Genomic DNA, 17,594 nt, shown 5'->3' with positions numbered 1-17,594 from the left:
CTGACTGAAAACTCAAAAAACCCACCTGATGTACTCCTCCTTGTTCTCCTCTGTGACTTGAATGTCTCCTCCTCCTGTTTTCAGCTCATGTGTGGAGATTTCTCCCAGGATCTCCTTGTCAACAGAGAAGAACATCTCCAGCTCGCACTCCTCGATGTCGTTATCCCTGAATAGCAGCAGACACCATCACAGCACAACTGTTAGAACAGACGTGTGATGGATAACGCAATCCATCACATGTTTAGCCTTTCACAATTAACTGCTAAACATTGAAAACCCCCTCCACATACAGCATCTCTGTACTCACTTGATCCAAATGAGGGAGTTGTAGAACTCCGGATCTATTGACTCCAGGTCTTTGAGGGCCAACGGTTTGTTGAGGATGCGTTTGTAAAATGGCAGAGAGAAACCCGTGTCGATGAACTTGCCGTGGAAAAGAGCCTGAAGGACAAAACAAGCTTCTTTATTGTTTTATTTATTTATTCACAAGCTAAGTAAATCTTTTCTCTGTACATAACATAGCATAACCTTAAAATAACTCTTCCTTGTCACACTGATTTAAGCAATGCATGTTTAAATGACTAACCATGGCAATGAAGCGTCCTATGAACTTGAAGTACTTGAGGTGGTCGGGGTTGATGTAGGAGGCAGGGTTGATCTGAAGACAGTAGTTATCTTTACCGGCATATTCAAACAGGCAATACATGGGGTTCAAAACCTCGTGGGACAACAGGAAGAACCACTCCCTGTGAGAGAGACACGACACAAATGAGGACAGGGTGAGAGATGATGCAAATACGGAACAAAAATGGCCGACAAGACAAGTCTCAAGGAAATTCAGCAAAAGTTGTAGATAAACTCAAACAGTATTAAAATATGACCTGCAGGGAAGAACTTTTGTCTCTCCCTTCTGCCAGTAAGAGTACTTACAAAAACCTTGTCAACGTGCTTACGTCATAGCCTCTGCTGTAATCTACTCTGTCGCCACTGTTACGGCTCTGAAACTGTGGATAAATTGTTTTGACCATCAGAGTCTCCAAAAAAAATGACTCGTTTCACTGAGAAAATGTTATTGCTGTAGGTCTGATAACATTCCGAAAGTCTAGAAGAGTTTCATGATTGAGTTATTTGATACCCATTCAGGTTTATATAGGGCTAAGCTGAAAGTCAGCCAGCTCAGCTGGTGTAAGTGTTTGGTGTGGATGCTCTATCCATACAGAGTATGTATTCTTCCAGCCAAAGTGGGAATGTCTCACCAGACACTGGATTTAAAAACGAAGTGATTAATCTGTTGGTAATATGCTTAATCAGGATTGTGTGAACTCATTTGACAAAAGCTTGAATGTAACAGAACATCATTTTTATGTTAAAGTCCTGAACTAGCGCTTGAAGCAGCAAAATATCCAATAATTATTCTTGAGGAGAGGTTAAGTGACCGAAGCAAATACAATCAACACAGAATTTATGTTCTGTAACATTCAAATAAAAAAAAATTCTTCACAAGGCATCTGAACCTCCAGAGAACAGAAAACAAAAAAAATGAACAACTCGCCTGGCGACACCTCCATAGTCGAGGCCTTCTTCTCCAGGGAAGATGATCCATAACCTCCTTCGTAGATCCTGAGCATTGAAGCTCATTATCTAAAACAGATGATATAATGATAGACTGGTGGTGTACTCACTTGCACATAAGAAATGATCAAATACTGTAATTTTACCCTGCACTTATTCTGTCTTATTGTGCATCAACAACTGTAGCTTTAAACAAAAGCTTTAAAACTATTCAGGGAATTTTACATTTCAATTCTAATTTTACATTTCATTTCTAAGAAATGTGCAATGAAGAAGAACACATCGTGTTAGGTTGGTGGAGCTGGTAAAGTTGGTAAAAGTAATAGTCTGAAGAAAAGGTTTCCTAGAGCCGAGTGAAATGTGCAACAGCAGGGCTGGCCTGGGTCACTGTACCTGCTGGAAGGAGTCCTCAAACAGGGTTTTTCTGGACACTGTGATCTTGATGTGTTGAGGCAGCGACAGTTGCTGGAGAAAAGGGAACATGTCACCAGTAGTTAGAGGTCAAATGTGCTTTAAGTTATGACGACACCAACTGCCTGATAATAATTTATTTTCCTCTGAAGACTCACTGTTGCAAGACCGCAAGCACACAATGTGACTGCACGAGTATAAATGAGTGAAGGATGGAGTACATTACTTAAGAATAATTACCAAGTAATGCTGTCAAACTGTTCACGGTTTTGACTCTTACCTGACACCAGAATCTGAAGTACTGTACTTTGGCTTTGAAGTCTCGAACGTAGGTGATCTGGGGTCCATTTTCACTGAGAAAAAATAGGGGAGAGAAACTTGTGTTTGAATACCTCAAAGGATATTAAATGTTACTTTAAGATATGTTTATCCCACGCTATTACCAATATAAAGTGGATTTATCTTGAGACAATATTTGTGGCAATTAAATGTGACTTAAGTTGAAAACCGATGTAATTACAAAAAGTATTATAGTACAAAAGACTTTGCGGGTGTGTAAATATGTTGCGGTTTCTTGGTCAGGATGTTACTGCTCCTGTCAGATCATGTGGTCACACTCTTATCGTCATTCACCAAACTGGTTTATCCACCTTTGGAAGCACACCAGAGTAATTACTGAAGTCAGGCTGACAGGTTACCATCATGAGCGTGAATGACAGAAGCATGAGAAACTAGGTGACCCATTAGCCATATCAGGAAAATGCATCACAACTTCTAAATATGGACAGTGACTCATGTAGCTAAAGATCTGCTGAAACGGAATTACCTGGATCAACAGAGCTCCCTCCTGAGGTGCTAAACTAAACGTCCAGTTCAAGATAAATTAATATATACTTTTCAAAATCTTAGAAGCAGCTTATCGAGTTAATTTGAATGATTGAATTTATGACACTACTCCACCAACAGTCTGTGGTGTTATCTGGCTGGTGACACATCCATCAGTAATTTCTGGTATGAAAAGGGCATCGTGTTCACTCAATCAATCCAGTTATTTATAAGTTTCAAAGTATTATTATTGCAGTTAAGAGCATGCTGTTAAACTGCTTCTTCATTAGCTGTTGAGCATCTGCTCTAGTTAGCTTGCTTGTGTCGTATGTGACTCTCAGAAGATTTTGAGAAAGCAGAAAACGGCACATTGGAAGACGTACAGTGATGATTTTCCAGTGCGAGGGTCGATGTAGGTGGTGGTTCTCCTGTTGTGGTCTACAAAGTAAGGAATGCCATCCACAGTGAACCTCATCTCCCAGCCCTCTGGAAGAGGCTTCTCATTCAACAATCTGGAAAATGAGATCACACCAACATTTGGTGATGGATGTTTTCAGAAGTAAATGCTATACAGTACACAAACTAACGTCATACTCAAGTATAGTGTATTTACAGGTTCATTTGATAGTGAGAGCAGTATACAAACACAAACTAACCCCTGCGTTCGTGGGTCCTCCCATTGTGTTGCCCGTGTAGGATGATGTACAAAATACACTCTTCCATTGGTGTCCGTTCTCTTCTCTGAAAAGACACAGTAAGGCCAGACAGTCATCTCGTCACTCTCCCGGTCCATTGTTACATTTGTATGTGTTCATCCACTAAAGTGACAATTCAGGGTGGTGACTTGACAAATTTGAAACTTTTCAGTGCTTTAATTCACAACTATTGAGATATTTGAGTTTAAGAGGAAGTCTATTATTTCCACCAGGCCAAATGCAGTTCACAGAAACTCAAAGAACTACATAAATCTGTCCATCATAGGGCTCATAAAGAAACCGTCAGTATAACAGGATGATATTTAATAGTACAATGAGTCCCACTACAGATGTAAATTATTAAATGTAAAAATGCTGTAAAAAGCTCAGTAGCAATCAGGCTGCAGCTAGCAAAGAGTCTCTTGAATTAGACTCAGCTCAAGCATCAGGCAAGACAAGAAAGGCAACATCTCTTTTGTGAATCTTTATTTTGGAGTACCCACAACTCTACCACTGTGAATTACCCGTGTGCTGGGACTCGTTGTTGAAAGATAACAAACCGCAAACTTCTTGTTTGGTTAAATGATGTGTCAGAAGTCTGTGTAAATAAATTGAAAAGCCTCAGTGACCTTACCCCATCCGTGTGGCAGAGGCCCAAGAGGATCAAACTCCTTATTCTGTGTGGCTGAGACCTGATCTTGTACCTACGGAGGAGATAATCATAGTTAATACGAATCACAAAGCACCTGTGGTTGTATTTGTGATACGATGTACAAACATTTAAAAGCCGGTTTGTCATTAACAGCAAACAGTTCATGGCGAACCACAGTATGTAAACACAGTAAACTACCAGCTTGATCTGGTACTCCAACAACTAAAAGAAGTTGTTTTATGTTACATGCATATATGAACAAAGGTCAGCAACAGTTAAAGACGTGGCCTCCATATTTTGGTTATTAACACCCACATCTCCACAAAGTATTACATGATAAGGAGGACTTCTCACCCCGAATATGAACCTCTGGTTGAACTGCTGCATGGCGCCCTGCAGCTGGCTGCGCTGGTGCTGCCATTGCTCATAGTTGCGCACTGTCTCCATTGTTGGGCGCTGCCATGTGGTGGTTCGTGTGATGTGATCGACGAAGTAGACCCGGCCCATCTGGTCGACACGACGCTCCCAGCTGAAGACAAAGGGGAGGACGAGAGAATGGGAGAAAGAAGAAGAGTGTTTGCGGTCAGACTGGATAAAAAACTAAAGCACCTCAAAGCCATGCACAATTCAAACCAGTTAAATATCACACTGATTATTTTATGTAAATTGCTACACATATGGAGCCAGGTGAAGTAGGGTCAGGAAGGTTTTTGGTACTGTCCCTGATATATATGATCTACAGCTGTATGCAGCTTCATCAGTGATGGCTTCTTCTATTATTTTGGTCGCGCTGTCGCAGAGCAGTGAAGCGTGAGATACTCGAGAGCACGGAGCTCCGTGAGATGAAAACATAGAGAGCGTCAACTCCCGGGAATTAGAGGCTGCTGAGGACCGAGCACGAGCGGTTGGCATCCAAATTGCGCTGAAGGGAAAGACTCAAATGACAGGTCAGCGTAAGCAGCGGGAGAAGTTGCTGATAAATCCCGAATCACCTCGTAATTGGGTTTGTTAACCGTTTTGAGACATTGTGTTAATTTGTATGCGTCTGCCTCGTTTAGAGAGGAGACGAAAGCTGTTCCAGATGTGCGGGTCCGAGCACACAGGCTGCGCACTGAAATACGACTGACTTCTTTATTTTCTTTGAAAATGTTGGTGTTCCTGTAGAAGTTAATGCCACCTACACATCTCAGATTCTCCGTTTCTGCTTGACAGGAGGAAGCCACTGCTGTTGTGTTCTATGTAGCTTTTAAATATAGTGTTTCCTTGAAGTTTTCTTGTTTCCAGTTGTCATTCCTGGTATATTGTAGTCATAATTAAGTGGAAAGCAATTGTTTCATTTTGCTGTCACAGACATTGTTCTGTACTTTCAAAATTTGCCAAATTAATGCTGTGCTGCAAGAGCGCAGTCGGGGGAAATAAAGGAGCCACATAAAATGTACATTTATTTTGGTGTCCGGTGTCCTTCTTTTAACCAGGCCACACTAATTTCGTACCAAACTTGGTACAACTGTATTTAATAACCAGCCATGTCAACAAAGTCTTGAAAATAGGTAGAAATAAAACTGTCGCATTAGAGAGAAAGCAGAAAGGGTTATGTTATGGTAGAAATGGCCCATTGGATTTACATTACCGGGTTAAATGGAGGAGTGGGGAAAAAAAAAAAATGCTAGGTACGTGCATCACAGCTCAAGAATAAAGACTTTAAAACAACTGTACCAGTGCATGGGCAATCCTACCTTTCACCAACATCTGTAACCAATTCATTCTGATGATCATGTACCACTGTATTTAATACACTTTGCAAGTACGGATAGGTCATGATTTTCACATTTTTGAGAAGTTATTTAATTATAAAAAGAAATTCAATAGTTTATGCGACTATCGTCTTGTCTTAAAAAATACATCTTTCCTTATTTTTATAGATGCCTGGTGGTAACAGAAAACTAGTGCCACAAAGTGGCAGTAATGTACCTAAACGCTTTTTGCAAGCCACCATTAACCATCAAAAGGAGGAGAAGAAGAAAATGTTGGTACAACGCTCTGGTAAAACACGTGGCACTATGAGGTAAGATGCTCCAATAGAAACAGAGGAAACATGAAAAGATGACTACAGTGAAAGAGCTTCAAAAAAATAAAATAAAAAGGAGGTGCAAAGTCAACTCTGACAGGAAAAGCTAGCATATAATAAGTCTCCCACAGCTATTTCAAACATTTCAGAGCAAAACACCGAGCAGACTGTTGAGACAAAGATCAACAATCAATGGCCAGACGAAGTGAGTTTGATGTTGGAAGCTCAGCGCAAACAACAGCCCTCATTCAAAAGGTAAGAGTAAAGACATGCCTCCCTTCAGCTCTGCCCAAGACAAGGGTTTTTACAAGATGAATGGCATTTGTTGAGCCGGAGTCAGAAATGGGAACAGCAGTGGACAGCAGCTACTGTCATTAACAATGCATGTAAACAGCATGCTGCGAAATCAGGACGTGAACCAGTATCAGGTATTTTAAAAGGAAAATACTCAATAATACTGTAATAATAATACTGTGTCTAAGAACTATCAGAAAGAAAGGAGTTTTTACCCAGGGGGCAGTGGTTCAGGCCGTTCCCACGTTGTTCTCTTTTCCACGTGATCAACAAAATACAACCTGCCGTTCTGATCCACCCGCTGCTCCCATCTAGATAAAAGGAGAACAATAAATTTGAGGACATTTGGCAATGACTTCAGCTATTTAGCTTGCGCATAGATTTTTAACAGCAATTTCAACAAGAGTCATACGACCACAGACGCAGCGAATAACCAGTGAAGGTTGCAGTGACGACAATAAAACAGCTCAAAAGGAGAGGAATTACAGCCTGAATAAAACAAAAGAGTAACAATAAGGAAAAGGCAGTGATGACCGTGAAGCGGGTTCATCACAATCACAGAATGGAAAAGAAGTGACAAACCTTTTGACGGAATCACTGTTCAGATACATTTCTGCTGTCTTCTACAAACAAGTAACATGTCAGCTTTTTTCTATTGATAATAATACCCTTTAAGTCTAAAACATCTGTCTATCCCCACTTTTATCATGATTTCCATTGTTTTCATACAACCCTGTGCTTTTAATATGCACACTTATATGTATCCTTCGATGGCTTCAGGAATCAATAGATGCTCGCTAAGCTTTGGCTCATTAGTGTGTTTTTGTTGAGCTGCAATACATGAAATCCAGAGTTTGATAACACAACCACATTCACTGCTCAAACTATTTCTATTTACCACTCTTACTTTCCAAACGATTAATCAATTTCAATTAATGTAGCTCAACTGTTTTTCTTTTGTTTCTTGGGCTCTGTTCTTCATGCAAAGCAGCAACTCTTATAAAATAGCGGGCTTGGGTACTATTGTAAAATGATTGCTCAGCTGGCATTGAGAAATTAGATAATACTTGCCAGTCTTTTATGTTCCTTACATAATAAACTGGCATTAGCGTTTATGATTGTTTAACAAAATCTCCCTTAGGTCTGCGAACACTACAACATGAGAGCTAACCCAGGAGGCATCGGTCCGGAGTTGACTGCAGGGACTCTGGGAGAGACAGCAGGGGTGATGCTGCTGCTGGTCGGCTGTCTGGTTGCGGCAGCTCCGGAGCTGGAAGCCGACGTGGAGTTCCTGTCCGAGCCTGCCGACGGACTTGAGTCCGGGGCCAATGAGGGCGCTGTTGAGGGGGCCGTTGACAGGGTCGTTGAGGGGGTCGTGGAGGGTGCCGTGGAGGGTGCCGTGGAGGGTGCCGTGGAGGGCGCCGTGGAGGGTGCTGATGTTCGCACCGGTGTATCGCAACCTGACTGACTGTCACTGCCGTCCGCTGGAGCAGAACCGTTACTGGAAGAAGCTAAAGAAAGATTCAAGCATCACAGAGCTCATCACAGACCGTCAGACCAGGGCAGCAGCAAGTACAGATACAGATATGTGACAAAGATGCACAAACGTAACTGTCTGGTTTGAGTTGGCTATGACATAACAGCTGACTTAAAAGAACAACTTTTCCCTTCAGCCTAACTATCCGTGCATTCCTCAGTGTAGCCTTGTCTGAAAACAGCTCTTATTGAAGTAAACTGGTTGTACAAAAAAATGTCATTGAGAGCGAGTCGAGTGTAAGCTCAACCCCCTACTTACCCTCAGGGTAAATGTTTGACATTGATATAATTGTACACAGTTAGTGGAGGAGAAAAGTGCTTGATCTTTGTCTCCCCCCTGTTCTTAGTTTCTAAGTGTCTTGAAGTGATCAAAGTACATGTCCTTCTGTAAATGTCTGACCTGGTGAGGAGGTGGGTCTGCGGGGTGTTGGAGGAGGAGGTCTGGAGGGCCTGGGTGGTCGCAGAGGCCTCAAGCCCCCTGATGACACTGAGGGAGACCCCGTGCTGTTCGCTGCCCTGCGGCCACCGGGGGAAGACCTGTGCTCTACGCCATCCACGGCCGGAGAGCTGTCTCTACTGCGCCTGTGAGGAAGGATGGTGGACGGAGATAAACAACAAAGGAAAAAAAGAAGAAACTACAAATTTGACAGGAGTGAAATTTGACTGAAGGTGGGATATTGTACCTGATGGCATGATCCCCATTAGGCTGTGATTCTCCATTTGATGTACCTGAAGGAAAAGCACACGACAAAACTGAATTAGAAATGTGAGTTCCCATAAGAAAGCCTGTCAAACAAACAAACGAACAAACAAACAATAGAATGTGCTATCTAATGTGTTCGTACTGTTGATACAAGTATAGGTGTTTTGCTCATTTATCCAACATCCTTCAACTTCAAACAAGTAAGACACGATACTGTCAGAATTAAAGTATATTCACTAAACAGTTTGAATATTTTGCGTATTTGTCATTCAAACATGCTTTTGATGGAAACTCTCTGCGTTGACTCACTGTGATGGTCGGCTTCGGCCGTAGCGAACATCTCGGGGTCGACAGTCATGCCGTCGAGGCAGACAGACAGGTCTCCCACCACATCTGACTGGTCTCTGTCTGCACACAGCTGTAAGGTCTGCACCACCTCAGAGACTACAGGGAAATGACAGTATGGTCAGAGTGAGACGATGGCATCTGAAATATACCGCCTGCTATTAATGAAGTCGGGACACTTTGGGCCAATCAGTGACTTGATGCACTGTCCCTTCAAATATCAAAGTCAAAGCAGCATTTAAAAGTAGATTTACATTAAGATATAACTTCAGAAGTTAGTTTTGCCACCAGTTGATTTTAAATCACATCCTGACAAAAGCACAACACCAACAGTAGTCTTTTCTTGGCTTAGGTTAAAGAGAAATTACGCTTTAAATTCCAACTAATTTTCTAAATACATAGGAGGAACATTTTCCTGCTCTGACATGGAACATCAATCAGCTCTCAACATCTGATATATTTTTTTTTACCCGAGTTCTCCGTCACTAGCGCTGCGGGACAGCGTCCCTGCATACAAAATAATCTAGTTGAAGTCTTTATGAGAAATAAACCAAAAATAAACAGCCCAAAAATCTACCAATGCAAAAGCAGATGATAAAAACAGCAGCCTCTTGTGGAAATGTTAAGTGGAGGGGCACTGATTTATTTCCTACAGAGGAAAAGTGACTAGCCACAGCTGTAAGTGTTTTGAAATACTTTATGTATTTTAAGGGCTGGCTGATGGTTTTATAGAGGCTTTGACAACCGCAAACAGTTCAATTAAAATAACTTTGATGTGTGCTTTAAAACTGCTATAAACCTGTACCACCACAGAGACACCAGACAAGTCTTAGCCAAAAGCTCTTGTGGGCAGGAAGTGATACAGTTTACATTGTTGGCAGCTCCAACAGCGGTTTAAAATAAATGAGAGAAGAACAGACAAAAGATCAACCTTCAGAAACTCAAACTTCATCAACAGGAAAATCATGGAAATAACCCCCAAGCTGTATTTCTACAACAATATGTACTGTTTAACATGGAAGATGTCATTAAAAAGACAGATTACCATTTCTCATAGTCCATACACAAAAACGTTTATATTGGACAACACAGATGTTTGGATCAGAAGAATTCAGTTTCACACAGCACTCCAGTATATTTACAATCTTTTTACCGTCTGACACACCACTATGGTTTTGGAAGCCCTGCAGGCCTTTGAGATTAACAGTCAAGCGATGTACTCGCTACCATTCATCCATCTTAAGTAGACAATCGAGTCTGAATGAGTTTTATTCGTTAAAAGAACAACGCTTCTTCCAGCAACAATTGTTAGTTGAAACTGGCACATAATCATGCATCAGGATTTAAAGGATCGTATAAATATAGATTTTCATTTCTTTTTTAATCATAAAGCAGGCCCAGGAGCTACTATAGAAATACTGTGACAGTATCAAAGGCCCAGTTAAACGGGAAATGCCAGCAGCCCAAAATCGGCAATTGTGCCGTTTATACGAGCCGTTTTAACTTCCTTGAATTTGTGACGTGACAAACTCACACTCATTTCACATGTCCGTCCTCAGCCCACTGTCCAACCTTTCTGTGGAAGAAACCACTGAGGTGTCATTCCGTCACAGAGCGAGCAAACTACAAAACCGAAAGAAACCGGTAGCGGATCTAGGCCTGTGTCACTCAGAAAAGAGTCAGCCAATCAGAATAGAGGGTCCATGATATCAATCTCGCCTTAAAGACGCAGACACAAAACAGCCTGTTGTTGGTTGAGCTCCAGAGAGAAGGTTAAGATATGGAGATGGTTTTTGGTTCTTATAACCACAAAAACATCTTATGGATTTCAACACTGCAAATAAAAAAACAAAACAGAAAAGTGTAAAATAATAGACCTTTAAAATCAAGCTGCTAAAGGCTATAAACGGAAATTCTGAACAATAGAAATACAATATGTACCCACAATGAAGACTGCAGGTATAGTTTTTGAATGAATGTCATCTGGGACCAACGTATCAAAGTAAAAATCCACCCATTCACTCACTTTTCATGTCGTTAGTCTTGAGTGTGTCACTGACGTCCAGGGTGGCGATGCCTAGCAACACATCTGACTTCAGGGTCTGGTGGCTCCACACACGGAACACCAGTTTGCTGAATGGAGTCACGATCCTGTTGAAACAAACAGCTCAGCCGATACCCGCAATGCATGTGGATGAAAGAAATGATTGCCTTGCTATTGTCTGATGATCTGATATCGAAAAGCCCTCCGGGGTGGTACTATGAGGTACTATTACAACATTTTCCACTCAGCTGCCTTTCAGGGAGCACGAGTTCCTCTTTCTCAGTTTATCTGCATTTAAAAAATAAACAAACAGAAAAACTACTTATACAACTCCCACCCAACATTTGTGTCCAATTTTACACACACAGTTGCCATTAATGAAAGCAATGAGAGTGAGTGATTACACTTGAAGGACAAACTCCTGAAAGATGCCTCCATTACCATCAATTAATGCACATAATGAACACCATTACAAGCTGTTTGATGACAACTGAAAAATCTATTTAGCTGGCGAAAACCGTTGACAATGAAGTTCAGAAGCTATTCAGGGACAGCGAGGGTCTATAACCATCACTATGACAGTTGTTTAGCGAGCACCATCAGTGGCCCCAGGAAAAGACACTGTGGATTCATGGGCTCCGGTCCGGTTACATCCCATAGTAAACACTTGTTACATAATAACTCTGCCCCGCCGGGTCGAAAAGAAACTGGAGGAGAACTCTATATTAAGAAGGTCAGTGGGCACAGAAGAAGATCCTGCACAGGCTAAAATTAAGAGGATATCTGATGTGCGAATATGTTAGACTGCAAGTGTGTGCACTAAATGTGAAGTCTGTTTCGAAACAGGATTCCTGGAAATGCACCGGACACACTCTCTCAACACTGAGTGGGATTCTACCTGCGTGTAGAAGCCAATTCCAGCAACACGGAAATCTCTGTGTTTCCTTTAAACTGCGCACACGCACACACACACACACACACACACACACACACACACACACACACACACACACACACACACACACACACACACCATTATCGAGAACTCAGAGCTGCACTACAGAAGAGAAAATCCCTCCTGAAAGCCAAGACCTGATGACTCATTCAGATAAAAGGTTGCTGCAGGAAAAACATCTGGAAACCGATCAAATGTTACACCAGCAATATCATAACAATTTTAAAAGGTCTTCTCTTTATGTATGTATGTATATATGAGGAACACCCCGATTTCTGAGCAGTTTGCCTTGGAAATAATGTTGTGCAATGCCAAATACTAGAGTCAGCAGTAATGTTTCACATAACAGGTCTTCCTCTCAGCCAAAACCCAAATTACCACACCGTTTTCATTAATCACTTAGTTTGGACTCTGGAGAATAAAACCATCAAATGAGCTGTGAAAGTGTTTAGACAATACAGTGGTGCTCACTTCAATCAGCAGCACAGCCACTGATGACTATGAGCTGAGTGCTATAAGCTATGAATATGAAGTACTTCTAAAGTCATTTCAAACTGCTAACAATGCTAAAATGCTGCTACTTTTCCTCAGCAACCTTCAATATTTTGTATACTGCATCAATAACGCCTTGTAACTAAAGAGCAATAGTTTAGATGTTTCGAGTCTGTAATTCAACAAGTGCTAAAATGTCATTAAAAACTCTTAGAGGTAAAACAGTTCTAAAGTCTACACTCATAAAATGTGTGCTGAGGTCAAAGCTGTAAATAGAAAGTTATTAGAGCTTTTGTAAATAACAGAGTTGTTTTGAGTTCCCCGAGACACCAGACAGGTGACATTTAACACACTAGGATGAGTAATAATTAAGGTGCAGTGTCTGGCAAAGCTGAGTAAATTGACTCTTAGATGTTTTCTGTGACCATTTAAACATTAGAATCCACCGTGTGTTCAGTCGCAAGACCAAACATTTGCCATTCAAGTACTGGTACGATTTTACACAAGTCTCTTTTATGAGCACCAACAGCAAAGGTCTGATTACAATAACTGTGATCAAATGTCAAGTGCGTCTGGAGATCAAGGCAAGAGTTTCACTCACACAGTGAGCGGCTGCTTCCATTTGGGACTGTGGGTGTTGTTGCATTTCTCTGTTTTCTTAGACTGCCCGTCGACTGTCACTTCCACATAGGGACTGGGACCAAACCAGTTTTTCTTGTTTTCTTTCAGTTTTGCTGACAGCACTGAAACAGGAAGAAGAGACCACATAACGGACAGTCAGATGTAGGAGATAGAAAGCAGAACTATGACAACAGTAATTTAGGGACAATGAGAGATTGTGAATAAGCAGGCCTTTTTAAATGAAAAGCTCAAGTTAAAGAGGGGAACATGACTGCAATAAAAAGAGGATTTTAAAACTTTAGTAGTGCAAAATGTGTCCGGCAAGTGAAGCATACAAGAACTACCCTCAAAGTCCATCATGTAAACTACTTCCATGATAGATAAAGACAAGATTATCACACATGGCGATGAAGACGAGGCAGCAGGCATTTAATGCAGAGCCCAAGTTTTACTAAAAACAATAACCCTGAAACGAAAGCAGCTAAACGGAATTCAATCAGCTTTTCTTTCATTATTTCCACCTGCTCTTTTCCTGTTGTGACACATGTTGTGTGGGGGGAAAAAAACAAAGAAATAGAAAAAAAGAAAGAAAAAAAAAGTGAACCTGTTTTTTGTTTTTTCAATTTAACCTCTGTCCACTTTGATAAAGACTGAAGACTTACCAATGATTTGTAGCTGTGCCTTCATAGGGTAACCATTGGAAGTCACCGACTTAGTGGCTCCACTGGCCATGACATAGGGCTGGGATGAAGGCCTGCAGCACAGACAACACATCGTTAGGGTGGTGATGAATCACTTTCCCACTGCTGCAAATGTACACCACACTGATGAGATCATTCAGTGTATTTAGCCCAGAACATGAAAGACTTGCAAAAATACACTTCTAACAATTAACAAGTAAAACAACAAAGTACACCCCTATGTCAATAATAAAAAGAACTCTGGGGTTTTAAAGCGTCCTGAAACAGACAAACAATACAATTGAAGTGACAACCTTAATTATTTTAAAAAGCATCAGCTTTCCATTAAATATTAGAATTATGCATAGGATCCCGAGAAGAGATTTGTTATGATTTGGCAACACATAAGACCAAACTGAGATGAATGGACTCAAGTACAGTTCATTCAGAAGCGTGATGTTGACTGCACAACAGTCTCTGTGAGAGGCTTGCAAGAAGCATAAAGCAAATCACGATCAACACATTATCTAATGCTGACAACATGAATGTCATATCATTATTTATATCTCAATTACCTCTAATGCACTTCCCACATGTGCACTTGTTTTGCCTGTATTTATGTCATTTTACTGCTTTCATCAGGTTGTGCCTGAAGCATGCGGTATTTTCCTGGCTATATTTACAGTGCAAGAAAAGTAAGAAAAGACAAAGACATCACGTCTCAACTAGATCAAAGTCACCTCACTGAGCCTCAGTAACAGCTCATGTCACTTACAGGAAATATCACCACTATAACCGTTCCTTCTATGAACATAGTGTAGATCGTTTTGGAGAAAAGTATCTGCCAAAATAATGTAGTTTAACTTGAGCGTCAACTTTCATAGATAAAGACCTTTCATTTATTCACTGCACTTCCTTCCCAGAATCTCTTTCACACTAAACCCAGTTCTCACCTGTTAACATCTGCATTAAAAATAGGAATAAGGGAACAGACTGACTCAAAACAAACAGTGTAAAGAGAAGCATCACATCAAGCAAAGAGAGGCACTGTGTGAGAGTTATCCGTCAGGTCGTCGTGTGAATGGGACACAAATTCCACCATTAAGGTGTAAAAAAGACAAAAGCCAGGCCTGCAGTCTGGCGGGTGCTAATTGTGTACACCACCCCGCACCGTCACTGTAGCATCTTCAACTTTAAACTGATTTCTAAATAACAACATGTGCCTGCGTTCCAAAGCTGCGTCTGAGGCCCAAATACTCCTGACTGCAAAGAGCCACATACAAAACCGAAAACATGAAATACTTCGATGAATAAATATTTCCACAGAACATGTTGGTCTATCCTGCAGCCTGAACCATCATCTCAAAAACCAAGTCATCTACTACTAATTCAGTTTGTGATTTCCTACATTATAACAACTCCCCATAAAAGGATCATGAATTAATTATGAATGGGTGCCAACCAACAATTCTGTAAAAACTGAGATTTGGAGGAATGATGGAGAGGTGTGTATGTTTTTCCTCTTCTTTGCAGGATTGGCCTTGGTCAGATTTGAAAAAAACATTGATTATTGTATTGGCAGCTTTAGATCGAAGCCTTGTGGGTCTCACCAACACGTGATGTTTAAGATTTCAGTTCCAGATTACTTAAATAATACTCACATAATCAAATCCAGTGTAGCTGTGATGTTAATTCCATTCAAAGAAGCACTGAGAATAGCAACACATGATGTGGGGCATAATGATCCCTTTGAAAAAGGAAACGCTGGTTATGTAATGTTTATTTGACTGTATGATATGATCTCTGGAACTCCAATGCCAGCTAAGCTGCACTACTAAAGAATATGTCAAAGGTAAAGAGACAGGAAAGGGCAAACACTGGCACAGGAATCAGATCCTGTGATCTTGACTTGAATCTGGTTCGTTGCGTCACTGAATAATGCATGATCCTCAGACCTCAGTCTATGTCTTCCAGTAAGCACATAGCAGAGCAGGAGAAAGTGAGGAGCTCCTGGGTAAATTTTCACTTTGGCTACTGCCAGGGTCTCGGTCAATAATTCATAGCAATTGCTGACTTTGCAGCCTCGCAAGCAGGGCAACTGTGTTTTTTAGATGAGGGTATTTGCTGAATATTAAACTCTACAAAGGTCTGCTTTGGCTTGGATTTTTTTTTTTTTTAATTTTAAACCAGCTCAATAACATCACAGGCCAGGAAATTGCTTCTTGGGGGATCTTAAATTAAATTTGAGCTCAAATGGCTCCATCTCCTATTGCTATAGAGCTCTGGTGTGCAGATGAACTATGAGCAATATCGCACAAATCTCTCTTATGACCTTAAACCTCTCAGCATCTTTTCTCAACAGCAATAAGATACACCTGTATCGCCGAGACTACCTTGAGTTAACTCGTACACCGTTTACGCCATGACTAAGAGGGCAAAACAATGCTGCATATCATCAAAACATACTTTCCTCATGACAAGCTTAGTATCACTACAAGATAAAAGGGACAAACTGGTTCTTCTATTTCTCCAAGAAAATAACACCCAAGAATCTTCCGAGGAGCAACAGAGAGTCATCCTATCTCCAATCAGAAATCTAAAATCATTAAAGTATAGGGCGAGTTGTTACAAGCGTGCACGTAATGAATTACTGACGTCTGAGGTGTTGACAAACTAGTCCTCTGATGAAAATGAAACACAAGTGACGTCATTCAGAGGCAGAGGTCACGTCAGAGATATTGTAATGGGTGATAAACCAGTGAAAATATGTTCCATAACAGCCAAGAAAACAGACAGGAAAACTATTATCTGAGGAGACGAAACTATGCACCGGGAGCAGCTGCTGGTAGGAGACACTGAAGAGGAGGAAACCTGCATCATCTCAATAATGCCGTTTGACAGGTGCTGTGTTTTCAACCAGTGTGCTTATAAAATACATCTGCAAAATCCTTCTTAAAGCGGGTTCACTGACACCAGTAATGATGAATCATAATTAAAACGTAGTGCTGCCCTCCCGGCGGTTTAACACACGACCGTCGTGTTGAGGAGCGGCTCGTTTATAAAAGTCTGTTAAAGTGTGTTGTGCTCCGTAAAGCCAAGTAAACCGAGCGTGACGCACTTTTCCCCTCAGTACGTATCTGAAGAGATACAGCCCGTCGTCCGTGCATTTATTGCACGCTAAGCTAACAAACGTTGTTCAGATTACATAATTTAATCCAACTGGGAATAGACAGGGGGGCTACCGCTAACTCAGCTAGCCGTGCAGCGTGGAGCAGCATGTCCCGGTCAGCTGGCGAGCTGCCCCGGACTCTTAAAACATCGCGCAGCTATATTTGCCGTAGCTGTGCGGTTGTTGGGAGTTGCCGAGTACGTGTTGAATGTCAGCTGGCCACCAGCTCTGACAGCCAGTCCCGGAGAGTAGCCGGCCAGCTAGCTTTGTGTCATCATCATCATGGCTGGCTGGAACTCACAAAGTCCAACGGCTACGAGAAAAACAACAACCAAAACAAATATCACCGACAACAGACGCAGTGATCGTCTTCTAACACCTACCCGGATCCGTTGGGACGCTGGGAACCTAAAGCGGGGACGCCGCGGTGTCCCTCCCAGCCTCGGCTCTGCGGGATGTTTGGGTTTCAGTCGGTGTTTCACTTCAAGGAAGAAGAAACTTCCACCATCTTCGCAAAGCTCGCGTCACGTGA

The 17,594-nt window shown here is 41.5% G+C and overlaps 1 protein-coding gene across 1 annotated transcript in view; it reads right to left on the bottom strand.

Moving 5' to 3' along the window:
* Positions 1–17,594, bottom strand: part of LOC138618282 (E3 ubiquitin-protein ligase Itchy-like) — a 23,316-nt gene extending 5,722 nt beyond the window's left edge. The window contains exons 1-19 of the mRNA XM_069693917.1: positions 17,446–17,594; positions 13,876–13,967; positions 13,194–13,335; positions 11,128–11,252; positions 9,066–9,200; positions 8,737–8,782; positions 8,454–8,635; positions 7,689–8,028; positions 6,733–6,828; positions 4,510–4,684; positions 4,138–4,207; positions 3,465–3,549; positions 3,192–3,320; positions 2,264–2,336; positions 1,966–2,037; positions 1,549–1,641; positions 587–742; positions 308–441; positions 26–166 (exon numbers count right to left, since the gene is read on the bottom strand). Of these exons, the coding sequence (XP_069550018.1) occupies positions 26–166; positions 308–441; positions 587–742; positions 1,549–1,641; positions 1,966–2,037; positions 2,264–2,336; positions 3,192–3,320; positions 3,465–3,549; positions 4,138–4,207; positions 4,510–4,684; positions 6,733–6,828; positions 7,689–8,028; positions 8,454–8,635; positions 8,737–8,782; positions 9,066–9,200; positions 11,128–11,252; positions 13,194–13,335; positions 13,876–13,945 (2,264 nt within the window). The 5' untranslated portion in view covers positions 13,946–13,967; positions 17,446–17,594. The remainder of the gene's footprint in view (positions 1–25; positions 167–307; positions 442–586; positions 743–1,548; positions 1,642–1,965; positions 2,038–2,263; positions 2,337–3,191; positions 3,321–3,464; positions 3,550–4,137; positions 4,208–4,509; positions 4,685–6,732; positions 6,829–7,688; positions 8,029–8,453; positions 8,636–8,736; positions 8,783–9,065; positions 9,201–11,127; positions 11,253–13,193; positions 13,336–13,875; positions 13,968–17,445) is intronic.

This window comes from Brachyistius frenatus, unplaced genomic scaffold (assembly GCF_029030835.1).
Source record: "Brachyistius frenatus isolate BFR_SWC_R1_liver_20210118 unplaced genomic scaffold, ASM2903083v1 Contig_16, whole genome shotgun sequence".
NCBI classification, from domain to species: Eukaryota; Metazoa; Chordata; class Actinopteri; family Embiotocidae; genus Brachyistius; species Brachyistius frenatus.
Note: the sequence above shows the minus strand (reverse complement) of the source record. Positions and strands in the feature narration are given on the sequence as shown.